We start from the raw sequence: 20636 nt of genomic DNA, 5'->3' as shown, positions 1-20636 counted from the left end.
TTTTTATTTCACTTGTTGCACTGAATCTTGATTCCAGTTCAGGGCTAGATAAGGATTCTAGCAAGGAAGCAAAGGGTCATCTGAGTAAATTGCAGCACTTCATTACAAATGACTTGTCAGCAAAGATCTCTGGTGGCCCCATTGGACTCTGAATACCCTCCATATTCTGCATTTATTAGACTGCATATTTCATAGAACTTATGTTTATAATTGTTAATAAAAATGGGAGGGGGAGGGAGGAGATGAGACAAAGAGGTTGAACAACTGAAGGGAAAAACAAAGTGAACTTAAGTTGCAATCAATATCTGCTATATGCACGGCATGTCACACATCTCTCCCGGCATAGTTAAACTTACAGACTGGAACACAGCCGCTGGTGACCGGAGAGCACCGGGCAGGGATCGTCCGACAGCGGCCCCGAGGCACAGACCGATAGGTCCGATTATCTGCTGCCGCCGCCGCTTCTGTGACCGCAGACCGGCCTGGGAGCCGGCGCTTCCCTCTGCGGCTTTCCTGGGCAGGGGCTTGGCTGGACCCGGCGGGGCTCAGACTGCTTTCTTGACGGTGCTTCTTTTGCCTGTTTTAATGGGCTCGTGTGATATAAGGAAAGGTACATGAGGGATGAGATATATAGGCCAAGTCAAATCAAAATAAACACTGATGAGCAAAATATCAAACGAGTGTAAATAGTATTTAAAGCAGAGGAAAGTCCTACTCAAGATAGTCAAATAGTATTAAAAATGAAGATTCTAACCTTTATATATAAGGGTAAGCTGTTTCATAGCAAAGGGGCTAGTACACTGAAATGTAGGTTCTAGTTCATTAAAGATGAATTGTATAGTGAGATGAATGGAGAGTCCCCTGAGGTATGTGTGGAAGAAGCAGACCAGATAGGTGGTTAAGCCAGTATAAATTTCCTGATGTGGAATGCTGAGAATCTTAGATGGGACCTTGTAGGCAACTGGGAACCAGTGTTCTCAAAAGAGCGGAGAGATAAGCAACTCTTTGGTGCCAAGAAGTATGATCATAGTGGAAGAATTTTGAATAGTTTGTAGTCTACTTGGTTGAGAAGTTCTCAGGCCTTGGTAAAAAAAGGGATAGGACTTGATATACCGCCTTTCTGTGGCTACAATCAAAGCAATTTACATATTATATACAGTGTCACAAGGAGCTACAGTGGGAATCAAACCCAATTCCTCAGGTTCTCAAGCCACTGCACTAACCTAGGCTACTCCTCCACTACAAGGAATTGTAGTAGTCCAGACAATTGTCTACTAGGGAGAATATGATAATCTGTAGGACCTGTTTATCGAGTAGACTGTAAACTGCACAACTTTGCTTTAGGCAACAGAAGGAGCTCTTTACTTCTGAAGATGTGGTGATCAAGGCAAGTTCATATTCAGGGTGACTCCTAAGATTTTACTTAAATTTTTAATTGGATGGTATGAGTGTTAGGAGGAGGAAAATTTCCAGGAAAAAAGTAACGTTCTTAATCGGATTTAATTTTAACTAATTTCTGACCAGCCACTCAACTATTTTATCAAGTTTAGAGGAGATTTAAGAAATGAATTCTGGAGAGCGTGAGTTTAAAATAGTAACTGAATGTCATCAACATACATAAAGAATGTGAACCCAGTGATTGAATCAGTAGTCAGGTGGCCTAAGAAGACGTTGAATAAAATAAAACCAAGAAAGGAGCCTTGGGACACGTCACAGAACAAACTTTGTGGGGGAGGGGTGGTGGAAGGAGTGTAGAAGTAATGTGGGACCAGCATTCACAGAACGATCTGTTGACAAGGTAGGACTGCAGATCAGAAATCTGTTGCAACAGTATGGAATGGCTTACCAGGTTGAAGGCAGTAGATTAAATCCAATGAAAGGAGGATGATCTCTGTACCTTTTATTAAGATTTTTTTTTTGAAGTCAAGAGGTTGAGTACACTCTATGGAGAGCAAATCAGTAGAAAAAAAGGGGAGATTAGAGATGGGGTGAAAATATAAGGCAATAGAGGGGTCAGCTTTGGGGCTCTTTAGGTGAGAGGTAATGACTTACTTCCAATCATGTAGAACACAGTGTATGAGACCCAAGGTGATCATGCTACGTAAGTAAGGCAGCAGAGGATGTAGAAATTGCTTCAATAAGTAAACAGGAAGAGGATGAAATGAAGGAAGATTGAATTCAGAGAGAGAACTAAAACTAGTGTGTGGAGGAGACTGGGAAGAAGAATGTAAAAATATTAATTCAGAATATACACCATAGAGAAACAGGGAAGATTGATATTATCAGTCTTATAAAAATTGCATGCTGCCAGAAAATTATGCATATCCTCATGATAACATGATTTCACTTTCTGCATAAGGCAAGGTTTTATCAGCATGTACAGAAGAAAACTGAGCGGAAGCTTAGTGCAGTTCTAATGCATGGCTTATTACACTGTCCCGAAGTGAGCAACAGCATGAGCAATAGTCCTATACAGTTTCAGTTTGCAAGATCAATATCTATAGCTGTGCAAAACTTGCATTAGTCTTTTCCGCATAACTTTTGTTTTTTTACAATTATATCTGGTTGTCATAACAGAAACCTCTCAGAATATTTGTACATTTCAACATACAATGTGTGTATTCACATATGTAGAATTTACTCTTGCATATACATACACAGTATAATTACATAATTTTAAGCAGATGTACAAATGGTGACCTCTATAAATTACAGTGTGTGTTTGTAATTGATTGCTGTCTTTATCCATATTAATGACTCATAGCAAGGATTATGAATGTTTTTGTTTATACAAATGTAACTTTGTTTTTAATTTCTCATGGGTAATTCAGATCCTCCTCAGTTATTGACCTGTAAACTAAAACTACACATTTTTCTCTTTTATGTGTTAGGTCAATGGAGGCCTGATTAATAATTTGGTTTACTGTAATTATAAGAGGAACAAAACAGATTGGTCACCCAATGCTGTAAATGTTTGAGAAAACATCTGTGTGGCTTCTAGAATTTTACATTGTCTTCCAGGCTTGGCAGTTACAAATCTAGAGAATATCTTTAAAGTATAGAAACCCTACCTGGAAATTAGGAAGAAAGAAATCCACTTTAAAAAGTATTTGAGGGTCATCCTTTTGGTACTTTTGGTACTTGAGTAACAGTATGGGGTTAAATGGGCAGTATTCACAATGGAGAAGGGTAGTTAGTGGGGTTCCTCAGGGGTCTGTGCTGGGACCGCTGCTTTTTAATATATTTATAAATGATTTAGAGATGGGAGTAACTAGCGAGGTAATTACATTTGCTGATGACCCAAAGTTATTCAAAGTCGTTAACTCGCGACAGGATTGTGAAAAATTACAGAAGGACCTTAAAAAGTTGGGAGACTGGGCGGTTAAATGGCAGATGACGTTTAATGTGAGCAAGTGCAAGGTGATGCATGTGGGAAAAAAAGAACCCGAATTATAGCTACATCATGCAAGGTTCCAGGTTAGGAGCTACGGACCAAGAAAGGGATCTGGGTGTCATCGTCGATAATACACAAACCTTCCGCTCAGTGTGCTGCTGCGGCTAAGGAAGCGAATAGAATGTTGAGTATTATTAGGAAAGGTATGGAAAACAGGTGTGAGGATGTTATAATGCCGTTGTATCGCTCCATGGTGCGACCGCACCTTGAGTATTGTGTTCAATTCTGGTCGCTGCATCTCATGAAAGATATAGTAGAATTGGAAAAGGTGCAGCGAAGTGCGACTAAAATGATAGCGGGGATGGGACGACTTCCCTATGAAGAAAGACTAAGGAGGCTAGGGCTTTTCAGCTTGGAGAAGAGACGGCTGAGGGGAGACATGATAGAGGTATATAAAATGAGTGGAGTGGAACAGGTGGTTGTGAAGTGTCCACGCTTTCCAAAAATACTAGGACTAGGGGGCATGCGATGAAACTACAGTGTAGTAAATTTAAATCAGAGAAAACTTTTCTTCACCCAACGCATAATGAAACTCTGGAATTCGTTGCCAGAGAACGTGGTGAAGGCGGTTAGCTTAGCAGAGTTTAAAAAGGGGTTAGACAGTTTCCTAAAGAACAAGTCCATAAACCACTACTAAATGGACTTGGGAAAAATCCACAATTCCAGGAATAATATGTATAGAATGTTTGTACGTTTGGGAAGCATGCAAGGTACCCTTGGCCTGGATTGGCCGCTGTCGTGGACAGGATGCTGGGCTCGATGGACCCTTGGTCTTTTCCCAGTGTGGCATTACTTATGTACTTATGTACTTGGTGGGTGCTAACACATGTTAACAGACATAAAAATACATGTTAATGTTCATGTTGTCTTTTACAAGCAGTTAATACATGTAAACTGGTTTCTGTTATTTATTTTGTGTTAAGATGCAACATTATGCAAAATAACACACTTGTTAGTGCTGCAAAAAAGTACATATATAAAAACATGCAACATTTAAAAACTTGGGGGCCTTTTTACTAAAGCTTAGCACATGTTAACAAAATTAAAGCACGCTAAATTCTAAAAAGCCTATAGGTAATAATGGGTTTATTGGCATTTAGTGAACGCTAAGCTTTAGTAAAAGGCCCCTTGGAGAGGTATACTTAATTTTACATGACTCGCTGTTGTTTTTAGATCTTTTTATCACCACCCCAAATTATTATGTACCAGCCACCCACAACTTGGAGTGATAAAAGACCAAGGCCATGTATGAGAAAAGCAATTTTTATTACTTACCAAATATAGATACAGTCAATAGTTTCTCATGGGAGAACAGCTCTTGCTATACATAAGTACTGTCTGAAACTGTCTCTCCAAAGGTATGCTGTAGTTCAACTACTTATATACCATTATTTTAAACAATGCTTCACATAGGTTTAGCAAGTTATCTTCCTCGGAGATCATCCTGTTTTCTTTTCTCACCATCTGTTTCCCCTCAGTTGCTAAACCACATTTTTTTGTCTATTCGTAATTGCTCCTTTCTCATGCCTGCTTGCACGCAGGCATGTCTTATCAGATCATGAGTTTCTGGTTCACATGCTAATCAGTTTTTGCCCTTTGGCCCTGTTCCATGGTGCATGACCTGTGCTCATTATTTACACTGTATTAGCAGCCCCTTTACATAGAAAAATAGAAACTGTGAAGCATATCAAATAACTAAACACAATACTTCAAATTAAAAATATAACAAAGGAGGAAAAGCCTCGGAGCGCCAGAAAAAAATCTCTATTCAGTGCACACCAATAATCATCTTAAAAACCTCTACATAATTAGGTTTCAAATTGTGAATATATGAACGATAATTAAAAAAACTAATGAAAAAAAATTATCTCAAAATTTAAGTGGCATCTTTTCAACAATATAAGTTCACTTCTGTTCAGTCCAAGTCTATATCAGCACACATACTTTTGCATGGTCACTTTTACCATTTGTGTTACACATGGTTGGTACCAGATTTGGACAAGAATGATACCTTTTGTAATTCTGTGGATAGTATATAACCGAGGACATACCTGGAAGGCGCTGGAGCTGTTCTACCTGTTTGAATTTCTTGATCATGTAGAGGTAGATTGTGCTGATTCCTAGAAATAAATCCAAACTTCAGATTTTCCCTGCTGTCTATTCTAACGTCCTTATATCCGTTCTTGAGGGAGATAAATTTCAGACATTTAAGTGCATGTAAATGCCTTACTTTAAAACTGCCAAGAGTTTATACAGATAGAAATATGAATGCAATACTATTTAATGCTTTATTTTTGAACTTGGGGCAAGCAGAAGCATTTTGGAGGTGGAGCTTGGATGGGGGTTTTGAATTTTCTATATCTATATACACAACTTGTTTTTCAAGCACATGAGCATACATATTCTCACATTTTGTGCATACTGAATAGGTTTTACATGTGTGCAAGTATTTCTGATGTGATGAAAGGGAAAGTGTGCACATACTTCCCTTGGAAAATTAGTTCAACGTTACTCCCTGGACATCACTACACAGTGACTTTTACCCCTCTCCACCCCCCCCCCCCCCCCCCCAGACTCTAAATATGGTCTTCAAAGCAGGGTCAGTGCTAGGTTGCAGGGGTCTCTCCAAAAACCCTATCACCCTTTTCCCTCATTTTCTTCCCCCCCCCCCCCCCACATAGTTAATGATTTCCTTCATTAGGAGGTGAGTTCTCACTGCTTGGCCATTTTGTTCCACCTGCCTATGGCAGATGCACTGTTAAAGTTTGTTGTCTGAATTTGTCTCTTGCCTGCCAAGCTAGGATTGCCAACTTTTTGAAAGAGAAACTTTTGGTACTTGCTACTGCCAATGCTCCATTCTTGCCTTGCCCCTGAAAATAACTGCATTGACATAGCAGTGCAGGCTTTAGACACGCAGGCCATATTGCTGGTGGTGGTGGTGAGAGATGCTGATACCATCTAAAGCCCAGAGCACAGCAGGCTCGCCTCGATCCTTCCCTTCCCTCTCAGTGTCCCGCCTTCCTCTGATGTAATGTTATGTTTCTGCGAGGGCGGGACACTGAAATGGAAGGGAAGGCCTGAGGTGAGCCTGCTTCTTTCGCTGTTGCTACCGCTGCCGCTTTGACTTTGAGGTAAAATAAAAGGTTTAAACGCAGGGTGGCAGGATCAAAAAGAAGGCTGTTGGGGAGCTGAGGGCTGCAGCTGGGGCTGGAATTGTGAGCCTCCGGTGGCGGTAAGCATGGCTTGTGGCACCCTCCAGAGGTCGGTGCCTCCCTGCCATGCTGACCATGCTTACCGGGTTGCGCCGGCCCTGTTACCTCTAGCATTATTGCATGAATCTTTTCTGGAGGCACTGAAGGCTGCGGTCTCACTGGTAAGACCTGAAAAGCTTACCCTGGATTTGGTCTGGGAAGGACTAACTTCTTTGCATGCAGTAATAGTTCCCTCTTTAACAATGGAATGGTGGCGGTGACTTTTTAGTACTGATCTGACCATAGAAGATGAAGGTACTCTGTCTAGCAAAGGGTGAACGCTGATGTGATTCCCCCCCCCCCCTCCCTGAGTGAACCATTGTGACTATCTTAAAGTATCAGAGCTTCCTACTTACAGAATTGAAATTTACAGTGTGGATTGAAGGACTGTACCTAGAAAAAGTGCTTTGGTATTGTTCTGTTTTATTATGTCTGTTCTAAGTGACATTGCAACATGAATAGTCTGCATTCCAAGAAAATGCTGGACAATGGATCATAGCAGTTGGTCTCTTATACCTTCTCTTTCTATTATCAAAGATTATATAGGAACGTAGTCGATGAGGGCAGAGTCTCAGAAGTGGCCCATCCAGTCTGCCTGGCAAGGCATGAAGGTTGTAACTGCTACCCTTTGCAGGCTATCCCTTATGCTTTCTGTTAAGGGTTGTAAACTATGAAGGAGATATTTTGTTTTTCTCCAGTTGCTTCATTTTATACGTCAGGCTTTCCCCTCTTTCGAATCGGGTCATGTGTCTAAGTGATTCGTTGAAACTCTTTACTGGCCAGTGAGCTGGAGGGACATCTGTAAATTTTGGTGTCACTTCCATGTCTGGCAGCAGTCTCCATAATAGTGACAGCAGTTACTCCTGCTTAGTGATACCTCCCCATCCTGCCAGCTCCAGTGTACAATGAATTAAAACAGGATTTAATTAGTTTATATTTTAACAGTTTTGTAATAGTGCTGCATAGTTTTTTTTTTTTCTTCTAATGTTTTATTTTTATATATTTTAGGTTAACTTGAATGATTCTAATGGACAAATGTCAGTTCACTGGGCAGGAGAAAAGAGTAATGTGATTGTGGCATTAACCAGAGATAGTCTGAGAGCATCAGGAGGACTTAACCACAATAATGTGAGTACCATCCTGTGCAATTATGGCAGATAGTTAAACATCCAACACAATTTGAAATATTTAGTGATTTGCTTCATAACTTTCAAAACAATTCATTTATAAAGTAGTTCAATAAATGAAGTCCTTGGTATAGGATGAAATGGAATTAAGAATAACTGTGCAGAGGCTGGGTCCATGTAGCTCTCATAAATCGTTCTTTTTTTTTATTCAGAGCCATATTTTTTTTTTGTTTTGTTTTGTTACATTTGTACCCCGTGCTTTCCTACTCATGGCAGGCTCAATGCGGCAGGAAATGGAGGGTTAAGTGACTTGCCCAGAGTCACAAGGAGCTGCCTGTGCCGGGAATCGAACTCAGTTCCTCAGTTCCCCAGGACCAAAGTCCACCACCCTAACCACTAGGCCACTCCACAGAAAGAGCCCTTCCCTTAGCAAATTGGTAAAAAAACGGGCATGCATGAAGGAAATCGCATGCAAATAAGCTGCTCTCTGTTAGCTCATTTGCACGTGATTTTCTTCCTAAGGAGGGGAAGCCAGTCGGCCAGCTGAGCATGCACAGAGCAGCCAATCGTTATGCTGGCTGCTCTGCGCATGCCAAAGACGGCTTCATACAATTCACAAAAAAAAAAAAAAAAGGACGTCTCTGATGAGCACTTGGACGTTTTTCCCTTCAGATTTTGTGATGGGCGTTCTTCTCTTGGACGTGTTTTTCTTACGTGTCCAAAGTGACCACACCGGAGAGAATCGGGGATCGGGATGTGCGAGGATGCCCAAATCAAAACTATTTGGACGTCCCTTTCGATTGTGCCCCTCCAGGGTCTCTCTTAGCCAATCACAGTGCGTAGCCAATCACAGTGCGTTTAGCTGTCACTGGTGTCAGCTAAACACGCTGTGATTGAGGGGCACAATCGAAAAGGACGTCCAAATAGTTTTGATTTGGGCGCCCTCGCACGTCCCGATCGCGATTCTCTCTGGCGGTTTTCGGGCACGTAAAAAAAACACGTCCAAGAGAAGGACACTCATCACACAATCTGAAGAAAAAAACGTCCAAGTGTTCGTCGGGGCCGTCCCTTTTTTTTTTTTTTTTGAGTGGACGCCCAAGTGTTAGGCACTTGACAGGACGTCCCTGACAAGCACTTGGATGTCTTTTTTTTTCTTCTGATTTTTGCGATGAGCGTCCTTCTCTGCATTGGTCCCGCTCACAGCAGCCCCAACGAGAGGTGCAGACCTCCCGTTAGTTTCTCCACGGTGCATGGGGTCGGAAACGGTAGTGCATCACATTCACATTATAATAGTAATTAGCTCATTTGCATTCCGTTTTTGTTAGCTGCTACCGTGACAGAAAAATGGCTCGGAGAACCCTTTTGTGCATGTCCCGGCTTACTACTTGTGCGCTGAATTGGCTAGAACCAGTTTAAAAACCACGTGCATCTGACCCTCAGTTCAGTGTAAAAAGATAAATGCATTCTTTGGCTTTCAGTGAAATGATGGCTGCAGGGTAAGCTCCGAGTCTTTTGCAATGAAGACTTATTATATGGCATAAACAACTCCCCTAGTATGTCCTGCTTCTAGAGGTGACCAGCAGGGATTCACATTGTATCCTGTGTCAGGAAATGGATACATTGTACATTCAGTGGGAGAAGGGGGCATGACGTTTAAATACCATTTCTGACCTAATGGATCAGAGAGTACAGCTATCGGGGTTAACTACTGCAATGGGATGCTAGAGGGTGTCAGTATAACTCAAACATACAGAAGATAAGCTGAATGGACAGAATGGTTATCAGTATATACCACTACATGAAACCTTAACACGTCTTCAGGACACACCCAGGCAGTTAGATTTTCAGGATTCCCCCATGAATCTGCATGGAGATAAACTTGCATACAGTGGAAGTAGTGCATGCAGATTTTCTAATCTCCATGCGTATTCATTATGAATATCCTGAAAACCTGACTTGGTGTGTCTTGAGGACTGTGCTGAGAACCCCTGCCTTTTAAACAGCCTGCAGTAGTCCAAAACATTCATGTAGCTTCATGAGACATGATTATCCAACTCTCATACAGCATACTGGAGCACATAAGGAGCACTATCTTACTGATTGGCTTAGTGAAGGTTTTTACCATTCCTTATCTTGATATTTTGATCTGTTTTGTGGGTCTTTACATTGCTGCTGGAAAGAGTTTTCAAATTTATTCTGCTGCGTTTTGCTCGTCTTTTAGCTGGATAAGATCTCTAGATGTCTGATCTCCAAGATTGCTATTTGTAGCAGCTCTGCATGATTGGTTTTGGAAGGTGCTTGTGAGACTTTAGACCTGCTTGAAGGAGGACAACCAACAAGATACAGTGATACCAGGTTACAAATTGTATTGAAATTAAAGGATGGTATAGTCACACAGTATAAAAGTTCTGCAAGAAACAAAATGCCATGGAGAAACTTTATGGATAGAATGCAGAGAAGCATACTGGTGGTGTTATACTATCGTTCAACAAAGTGCTTGATTTAATTCCATCATCAGCTGAAAAGCCTTCCTTAAAACATCATAAATCAAAGCCTATGTGAGCCCACAAAAACAATATTAATAAAAAGAAACATCAAAAAGAGTCTATCAAAAATAATCAGTTCAAAGGCTTTTATCTCTTACCTCTTGGCAAATGAAGCAGAGTCCGTATCAAATCCAAAATTCTAACTGTTACTGTCCAATTCCGATAATGACCAAGGATTTGCCAGTCTGCTTCAGGGAACATTGGACAAACTGAAGATCTAGAAGAAAATATATAATATCCACTCAAGGTCTACAAAGACTAGACTTTTCAACATAAAAGATCCTGTGATCCGTGTTTTATTCCTGTTATCCAGAAAGCAAAACAAACATGGTGGTGCTAAATATAGTGAATGCCATCATTTGTATCAGGCAGCAATAGGCCAGCAATGTAATCATCTAGACAGATCTCCCTTAAAAACTAGATTTTCCTTGTCACTTGCAGCAGATGAATCCAGGAACTAGTGGGTTAAGTCTGCCTACCAGCAGATGGAGATAGAGATAAACAAACTAAAGGCAGTGATGCCAGACGGCCAGCTCCTTCCTCAGTTAGTATGTCTCTATCTCAGCAGGTGGTGGACGGCTTTTTCTCCAGCTCCTGGGCCCAAGGCCTCTGAGGGTGCTCCTGGGCCGGTGGCCAGTTTGAGCCGGGGGTGGTGGACTGGTGGTATCCCCTTTAGCAGCATACGCAGTTGCTGGGTCCCTGCTGCACCTCAAATTCCCTTTGAACAGGCTTTTGCTGTTTCTTTCCTTCCCTGTTTGTTTCTGCCTCCTCAATAAAAAAAAAAAAAAAAAAAAAAAAGAGAACCATAGAATTTGTTTAAAACAGAAACAGAGAAGCACAGGGAAGTGTGTTTTTGCTGAGAGCAGGTTGGTGTTACTGCTGTCTAGTCCTGTTTTCTGTTGCCTGCTTGTCTGAGCCTGCCTTGAAGTGGAGTCGGAGAGTTTTTTTTTCTTCGGCTCATCTGTCAGTCCCCGCGCTTTCCTGGTCCAGGGTAAGTCCTGCTGGGTTCCTGTTCGGGGGCGGGTGATGGCAGCGGAGGCGGTAAAACGCTGTTCCTGATGAGGGAAACTGCGTTCGGCGGCAGGCCTTTGCAGCGCGGGGTGCGCTGATTTTGCGGGACTTGACGGAGCGTGCCCCCCCCCCCCTAGAGCGTGCTTTCCCGGCCGGAGCCTGGCGATTCTCGCGCCATTTTGTGATTGGTCGCGGAGCTGGCTCCAGTAGAGGTTTTGGGCAAAGTTTCTTCTACTACTACTACTTAACATTTCTAGAGCGCTACTAGGGTTACGCAGCGCTGTACAATTTAACAGAGAGACAGTCCCTGCTCAAAGAGCTTACAATCTAATAGACAAGTGAACGGTCGGTCCGATAGGGGCAGTCAAATTGGGGCAGTCTGGATTCACTGAACGGTAAGGGTTAGGTGCCGAATGCAGCATTGAAGAGGTGGGCTTTAAGCAAAGACTTGAAGACGGGCAGGGAGGGGGCTTGGCGTAAGGGTTCAGGAAGGTTGTTCCAAGCATAGGGTGAGGCGAGGCAGAATGAGCGGAGCCTGGAGTTGGCGGTGGTGGAGAAGGGTACTGAGAGGAGGGATTTATCCTGTGAACGGAGGTTACGGGCGGGAACGTAAGGGGAGATGAGGGTAGTAGGGGAGCTGGGGGGGCGGGGGCATGAGGCACTGTGGGCGGTGGTGCAGGTGACATGGCTGCGACCTCCTCCATTGTGGAGGAGGGATTTTCGCCAGAGTTTATTTTGCTACTCCATTAGGCGTTTTTGTTGAAAAGGGCCTTCCCCCCCCCTCACGCGGCTGTGACAGCTTCGGCCTTTGATCCTCTCAGGGTCTAGGGGTAACCAAGAGATTTGGGGGTTTTCCCCAGAGGATTTCTCCTCTCTTAAAAAGCCTAGGCTTTGCGTGGCGCCAGGGCCCAGCGTAGCTTTTATCTCGTTTGGGAAGGATACATTAATTCATTGGCACCTAAAATCCGGAGCCATATTCTAAATAAGCTTGGAGGTTTGACAGAGTCTCCTGATGCAGGCAGTGGTAGATAGATGGGCATATCAGATCTCCCATTAGAGGATTGGTGAAATTAGTGAGGAGGCGGGAGGGGGTGGGGGGATGGGAGGGGAATTAGTTAGGGCTGGGGTGTCTTGGGAGGGTCATCAATGTTCAGGCCCTCCTTGCCCTTTTTTTGTGGGGAGCTTGGCTATTCTCTGGGTGGAAGAGTCACTTTAGCCGAGGAAGCTTGGTGGTTGGTTATATAACTAGAGTTGGGGGGGGGGGGGGGGTTAAAAAAGGGGGGAGGTTTGAATGTAGGAGACTTTGGGGATGGAACGACAAGCTGATTATGGAGTCAGTGGTCGGGGAGTTATATCCATGTGCAGAGACTGCAAGGATGGTCGCTTTGTCGAAGTCCCCCACACTATTGATTGTTGGAGCTGTATATAAACATGAGGGAAGGGAGATACATGTTTAAGCTTAGATGGGGATAGCGGAATTTGAATGTTTTAGAAGGCCTCTGCATGTTGGAGTCTTGACCCAGTTAGAAGGGGAAAGGAGTTTTTGTCAAATTGTTATTAATAAATCTTGTTGAATAGAATGTTAAGTATCAGGAAAAGGGTGTGGGGGGGGGGGGGGGGGGGAATTAAAGTTAAAAGATTAATGAAGGTGTGTAATATTCAACATTTATTGAAGCTAATGTTCATTGGTTGATTGTAATGGTACTTATAACATGCAAATATAATTTTTGTGCTTCATTAATAAAAACTGTTGAAACATAAAAAGCTTAGGCTTTCTTTGGGGTCTGAGAAGGGGTCCTGCATACATTCACCTGCAGCTTCCTCCGTGGAGGCTCTCTCGGAGCAGATGGGGGTGGAGGACTGTGTCCTCACTGACCAACCGGAGGACTCTTCTGCCGTGAGGATTTTCCATAAGGAGGCGTTGTCCTCCTTTATCTCTCAGGCGCTGGAAGCCCTGAATATAGAGGACCCTGAGCTTGCAGCTTCTCAGGCGGTCAACCCCAAGATGGCTAGTACCAGACGACCTTCTAAGGCCTTCCGGTACATGAAACTGTTGAAGAGTTGATTTTGGCCCAGTGGGCGGATCCGGATGGGGGGCTGAAAGTGGCCAGGGCTGTGGCCCGGCTGTCAGCGGACCGTTTAGAGCAGTTTGCTCTGCCTAGGGTGGATGCCCTGGTGACGACGGTCACTAAGACGACTACTCTTCTAGTGGAAGGTGGTGTGGCACTTAAGGATATGCAAGACAGACGGCTAGAGGCCTCTTTAAAATGCGCCTTTGAGGTGGCCGCTTTGACACTTCAAGTTTCTGTTTGTAGTTCTAATGCGGCTAGTGCTTGTCTCAGTTGGCTACATTCTGTCATGGATTCGATTTCGGAGTCTGATATACCGGGAACTCCTCAGATGTCGCTGATGGATATTGGGCTGGCATACTTGGCGGATGCCTTGTATGATTTGGTCCGTGCTTCGGCCAAACTCATGGCCTTGACAGTTTCCTCTTGGCGTCTTCTGTGGCTCCGTCATTGGGCCGCAGATATGGCCTCTAAGAAACTGCTCATGAAATTGCCTTTCTGAGGGAAATTGCTTTTTGGGGAAGACCTAGAAAAGATTGTTAAAGATTTGGAGGATTCCAAATCTCAGTGTCTTCCAGAGGATAGACCCAAGTCTACTTCCAGGCAGGGAACCTCGAGGTCACGTTTCAGAGAGATGCGACGATATCGCCCAGGGCGGTCCAACGCAGCCTTTCAGCATCCTCGTTTTGGGCAGCATTCTTCCTTTTGCAATGAGAAGCGTCCAGCTGGACCCCCTTCTCGTCAGGGGGCTCCTTCTCGGGCTTCCCAATGATGGGGCACAGGTTCACTCGGGCAGAGAGCAGATTGGTGGTCGGCTTTCTCTGTTTCTTCCAGAGTGGGCCAGAATTACTTCGGACCAGTGGGTCCTCTGTGGTGCGAGAAGGTTACAAGCTAGAATTCTTTCCCGTCACAGACTTTTTTCTGGAGTCCCGCTGTGTATCGTGGGCCAAGAGGACAGCGGTTCTGCAGTGTTTGCGAGACCTGCTAAGGATAGGGGCTGTCGTGCCTGTTCCTCCTCTCAAAAGGTGCACAGGTCGGTACTCCATCTTCTTTGTGGTTCCAAAGAAGGGAGGGGCTTTTCGGCCTATTCTCAATCTCAGAAAAGTAAGCCAGTTTTTGCGGGTTCGTCACTTCCACATGGAGACATTAAGGGCAGTTATTGCTGCTGTTCAACCAGGCGAGTTTTTGACGGCTCTCGATTTGAGGGAAGCTTACCTGCAGATTCCCATTTGGCAGCCCCATCAGAGATTTCTCAGATTTGCGGTGCTGGGTCAGCACTTCCAGTTTTGGGCCCTTCCTTTCGCAATGGCCACTTCCCCACGCACTTTTTCCAAGGTCGTGGTGGTGGTGGTGGTGGCGGCGTTCCTGCGGAAGGAGGGGATTTGAGTGCATCCATATCTCGATGACTAGCTGATTCGGTCGACGACAGCAGAGGAGAGTTGAGTGGTCAACGACCAAGTGATTGCTGTGTTGCAATCCTTAGGTTGGGTGGTCAATATGGACAAGAGTCATCTGGTTCCTACTCAGAGTCTGGAGTATCTTGGAGTGCAATTTGATACGAAGCAGGGGAAGGTGTTTCTTCCCGAGGGGCGAAGGATCAAATTGCTTTCTCAGGTACAGACCTTGAGTCATCGCGCTCCCCGAGTATGGGACTATGTTCAACTCCTCGGTTCCATGACAGCGACCTTGGAAGTCATTCCATGGGCAAGGGCTCACATGCGGCCTCTTCAGAATTTCCTTTTGAGCAGATGGTCGCCGACGTCGCTGGATTATCAACGACGCCTTCCTTGGTCGAGCTGGGCCAGGGACAGTGTCGCGTGGTGGCTCTGGTCAGCCAGTTTGCAGATGGGTGTTTCTCTGGCCTCTCCCAATTGGGTGGTAGTCGTGACGGATGCCAGCCTTGCGGGCTGGGGAGCCCATTGTCTTCATCGAGTAGCCCAGGGATCGTGGACCCCTCTCGAAGCGACTTGACTGATAAATCATCTGGAGTTGCGAGCAGTTGTGAATGCGCTGCAGAGTTTTCAGGACCTTCTGCAGGGGCAGGCGGTTCATGTATTCTCGGACAACACCATGACGGTAGCCTACGTCAATCGGCAGGGGGGCACTCGCAGTCTTCCCTTGGCAGTGGAAGCATCTCGTCTTCTAGTATGGGCAGAAGCACATGTTCAGAGTCTGTCGGCAGCGCACATTGTGGGTCAAGACAATGTTCAAGCGGATTTTCACAGCCGGAATGTTTTGGATGCAGCGGAATGGACGCTGTCGGACTCTGCTTTTTGGCTGATCTGTCAACGTTGGGGAAGACCAGTAATGGATCTCATGACCATGGCTTGCAATGCCAAAGTTCCCCAGTTCTTCTGCCGCAAACAGCAGCCAGGATCCGCAGGATTGGACGCTCTTCTCCAGCCATGGCTGGAACAACAGCTGCTGTATGTTTTTCCTCCGTGGCTTCTGATAGGGAGAGTTCTTTGCCGCATAGGGCGGCATCATGGGCCGGTCGTTCTAGTGACCCCAGACTGGCCCCGACAGCCGTGGTATGCGGATCTCGTTCGAGCACTCTGAGCCACCATTGCGACTTCCGGTGACTCCCGATCTGCTGCATCAAGGGCCAGTTCAGATGGAAAATTCTTCCCGTTTTGGTCTTATGGCCTGGCTATTGAGAGGCGGCAGCTGAGGAAGAAGGGATTTTCAGGACCGGTCATTGCCACTCTTTTGGGGGCACGGAAGCAGTCTACTTCAGCAGCATTCACGCGAGTGTGGAAAGCTTTCTCGGCGTGGTGTGCTTTGCGTGCTGAATCGCCTTTCGGGCGGACATTCCGGTTATTCTGGAGTTCCTTCAGGATGGTCTTCAAAAGGGATTGGCATATAATTCCCTTTGAGTGCAGGTGGCCATGCTAGCTTGTTTTAGGGGCAAAATGGACGGTTCCTCTTTAGCAGCTCACTCTGATGTGGTCAGTTTCTTACGCGGGGCTCTTCGGCCTCCTCTGCGGCAGCCATGCCTGGCGTGGCATTTGAATGTGGTACTGCGAGCCCTCCAGGCCCCACCGTTTGAGCTGTTGAATAAGGTTTATGAGAAGGATCTAACACCTAAGACAGTGTTTTTGGTGGCCATTGCTTCGGCTAGGAGGATTTCTGAAATTCAGGCTTTGTCTTCCAGAGATCCTTTTTTGCAGTTTTCTGAAGCAGGGGTGTCTATCCGGACGGTGCTGTGGTTTTGGCTTTCTATGTCAGTCAGGCGGTTTATCTTCTGTCTTTTCGAAGAGAGGATTATCTGGGGGAGTTTGCCTCGCTACGTTTCTTGGACTTTCGGAGAGCCTTGTTTTGGTACTTGCAGATCTCTAACGAGTTTCGATGCTTGGATCATCTCTTTGTGCTCTTCTTGGAATCGAAAAGAGGTGAGGCAGCTTCTAAGGCTTCCATTGCTCGCTGGATTAGGGAAGCCATTGGAGCGGCGTATCTGCTTCAAGGGCGGGCGTCTCCAGTGGCCCTGAAGGCGCATTCTACTCAGGCACAGGCGGCTTCTTGGGCGGAGATGTCGGCCTTATCTCTGGAAGATTTGTCAGGCGGCTACTTGGGCATCCCGTCATACTTTTGCGAAGCATTACAGGCTAGATGTGTCTGCTCGGGAGGATGCGAGTTTTGTGGCGGGAGTGTTGGCGCGGGGAGCGTAGTCTTCCCACCCTACTTAAAGAATGCTTTGGTACATCCCACTAGTTCCTGGATTCATCTGCTGCAAGTGACAAGGAAGGTAAAATTATGTCTTACCTGATAATTTATTTCCTTTAACGCAGCAGATGAATCCAGGATCCCTCCCTAGTTCATCCAACGGTTTTTTCATTTTCCGCACAGTGTGGCTTTTTTTTCCTTCCGGGTTCTCTTTTGCAGAGTTCAGACAGATATGGGAACACGGAAAGGATTCCGATTTCTGGATCAAGTTGCAGTTATTTCAAAGTTCTTATTTGGTTCTCTGTTTTTTATAGTGAGGATGGTTTCTGGTTGTTATTGGTTTCATATTTTTGGCCTTGGCAGATGCTTGCGAATGACATACTAACTGAGGAATGAGCTGGCTGTCTGGCATCAATGCCTTTAGTTTGTTTATCTCTATCTCCACCTGCTGGTAGGCGGACTTAACCCACTAGTTCCTGGATTCATCTGCGTTAAAGGAAAGAAAATTATCAGGTAAGACATAATTTTATCATACATTCAAAGATTAGAAAAAATGTTGCTATTCATTTTTCCCCAATACTGAAGCTCTTATCTTGTAATGCCTGAGTGCTACCTCTAGTACCCACCTGTGGTTAATCTAGTGGCCATCTGGAGGGTCCTACTCAGGGGTGAAATGCAGGACGTAGCATTGTCATTTTTACCTGCATGCTGAGTGGTTTCTTAAAGGAGTGAAGCCCTTCAGCCTCCTTGGTACTCATTGGTGCCTGTGTGGGGTTTACTCCTTGCCCTGGTGGTGCTTATGGGGTTTCCTTTTGAGTCCTTGGCATTGTGCTCCCTTAAGGACCTTGCTGGTGGCTGTTTCATCCACTCGGAGGATGATTGAGCTTCAGGCCTTGTCTGGTAGAGGGCCGTTGCGGGTGTTTTCCTGGGAGAAGGTGGCTCTCCATCCGATCCCCTCCTTTCTGTCTCACAGTGGTGTCCATTCATTTTTGGTTGTTTGCTTTGCCAGTGTTGGGTGGCATCACCCAACAGTATCAGCTTCCTGTGTGCTAGTGTCAGTTCGGTGGACGGAGGAGTTCAGGCCAGTGGTCAGTCTCTTTGTGCTCGTTAGAGGCCCATGAGGTGGGGCACCAACTTCTATGGATAAAAGGAGCTATGGAGTCAGCGTATATTTTGACATGCCAGTGCCCTTGGCTTTCCAGATACAGTCCACTAGAAGGTGGTCAGTCTTGGGGGGGGTGGGGGGTGAAGTGGTTCTACAGTTGGAGATTTGTACAGTGGCTGTATGGCTGCCTTTCCATTCCTTGTATGTCTTTATCAGGTGGACGTCTGGACTTTGGGGTGTGAGTTTGGTTTAGGGGGCTTTCCAGGGCCCACCTGTGATTCTCACTGCTTTGGTACTTCCCATCAGTCTAGACTAGTACAGAGGGAGCACCAAGGAAGGAGAAATTTAGGCCTTATCTGCTAATTTGCTTTGCGTTAGTTCCTCCAGACTTGTCCAGGACCCTCCCAGTTTCAGTTGTGTATATATAAGAAAAGCTTGTTGGCCGTGTTTGCCAGTTGACACTGCAGGCTTTTAGTATGGTGTCTTGTGTTTTTGATTTCTTTACCAAAATAAATATTTCTATAAGTAAATAAAAGGAGATTATTTATGTATTATATATTGGAGAAGTGGACCAAGTTTTAGAGACCATTAGTTTTATGGTGAGGGTACTTAAGAGGAACAGAGCACCAAGGGGGACTTTGTGGCATACCTATGTCTGCTTTGTTATGGAAATACTGGCTTCTTAGGATCGGCACAGGTGTAGTTATAGGCTCTCTGAAGTCGGAAGTTTCTGTGTCTCTACCTGCTGGCTGGTGTGCATAACCCATCAGTCTGGACCGGTAAGTCCTAATTTCTCCATAAAATGTATATTTATCGTATATTATTATGTTTAAAGTTTTTATTTTGAAACTGAAGTCTGTACATTTTTTACTGACTCCAGCTTCACCTCAAATTGCTTCCGACTCCACAACCCTGCTTTCTCTGAGGCTTTGCAAGCTATTGTAGATTGGTCCACCAATACCCTTTTTCAGTCCAGTGTAAATGTCGCTCATGTCTTCAGTTCTTTCGGAGTCATGTGGATGAAGCAGCACAATTGCCCACTGACCCAGGTAATGCGCACACTTTTCAGATCTTGCACAGGAGGGGAATTCTGTGATGTGCAGTTGCTGTTGCATAATTTTGCTAGACTGTTTCCACTAAAGATAATTTAAGCAAAGTCAAATGATGAGCTGTAAATGGAAGTACAGTGTGGTAATATGTGTTCTTTTTGGCAGGTTTATTTATCCACTGATTATGGAAAATCATTTGAACGAATATCAGAGAAATTTACCTTTGGCTTTGGAAACACAAGTGGTGTGGCAGTTAATCAATTCTTTCATAGCCCTGCTGACAACAAAAGGGTAAAGAATAAAATTAGTGTATTATACTCTATTCTTTTGTCCTACGTTACAATCATGTATGTTTTAATCGGGTATGGTGATAATTTGCTTGAGGAAATCAATAAACATACATATTTTTTTAAGGATTACATACCTGTTTCATGTCAAGTTTGAAGAAATCGCCCCCTCCCAACTAGAACTTTCAATTTTATGCACTGTAAGCTAATTCTCACTCATGTTGGGACTAACCGGTCTGTATAGACAAGCAGGCTAAGATAGTCCTATCTATGGGTGATGTCACCAGCATTGCCCTGGACACAGGAAAACCCTGGAAAGCATTTGTGCCCATGCATGGCAGGGCCTGTATAGGCTTGTGAACTGGGAGGCCTCCTAAGTCTTCCCTCATGCGTGTAATGAATTGGATGTCTCATGGTGCTGTTGCCTTGTTCCACTTTAGGTGCAGGGCTCCCTCAGCAGCCAGGATTTTCTAATTAAAATGTGACCATCTCTGGGAAAAGGTGACTATGGGCCCCTTTTACAAACTGGCGGTAAGCTCAATGTGGGCTTATAGCTTGCTAAAAAGGAAATACTGCCTGGCTACAACAGCAGCCCCGGTGTGCTGTCATATTCATGCCCCCCCCCCCCCGCCCAAAAAGATGGCTGTGCAGCAAGTGCTTTACTTGTCTTACGGCCATGTCCTGCAGAAAAACAAGACATACCTTTTACTCGCTGAGGTAAAAGGGGGCCTCGGCGGTCATCTAAAACATGCACTGATGCCAGCGCAGGCACCCTTTTATCGCAGCTTGGTAAAAGGGGTCCTAAAATAACATCCAAATGTTGAAAGTGGCTGATTTGTTTCCTTCCATGGGTCCATAAGCAGTCTGAAAAAGTTACATGTTTGATCTTATATAACTTTTTTATTTTTTCACATAAAAGGATAGGGGTTTGAACTGTTGTATTACAAAGTGTTTGCGCTAACATAATTAATTAAAACCTCATATTTTATTTCTGGAGACTTCAGCCCCTTTTCCTAGAGATGGTCACAAATTGTTCCTATAGCTTCCCTTCTTAAATTCCAGAGGTGAGGTGTT

The 20636-nt window shown here is 44.7% G+C and overlaps 1 protein-coding gene across 2 annotated transcripts in view; it reads left to right on the top strand.

Annotated features, from left to right (window-relative positions):
• SORL1 (sortilin related receptor 1) overlaps nt 1–20636 on the top strand; it is a 208982-nt gene that overhangs the window by 4505 nt on the left and 183841 nt on the right. For both annotated transcript variants that reach the window (XM_030220409.1, XM_030220408.1), the window contains exons 2-3: nt 7714–7833; nt 19441–19566. In XM_030220409.1, coding sequence (XP_030076269.1) covers nt 7714–7833; nt 19441–19566 — 246 coding nt within the window. The remainder of the gene's footprint in view (nt 1–7713; nt 7834–19440; nt 19567–20636) is intronic.

This window comes from Microcaecilia unicolor, chromosome 12 (genome assembly GCF_901765095.1).
Source record: "Microcaecilia unicolor chromosome 12, aMicUni1.1, whole genome shotgun sequence".
In the NCBI taxonomy this organism is placed as follows: Eukaryota; Metazoa; Chordata; class Amphibia; order Gymnophiona; family Siphonopidae; genus Microcaecilia; species Microcaecilia unicolor.
The sequence above is the reverse complement of the archived record's forward strand: the minus strand, read 5'-3'. Positions and strand labels throughout refer to the sequence as shown.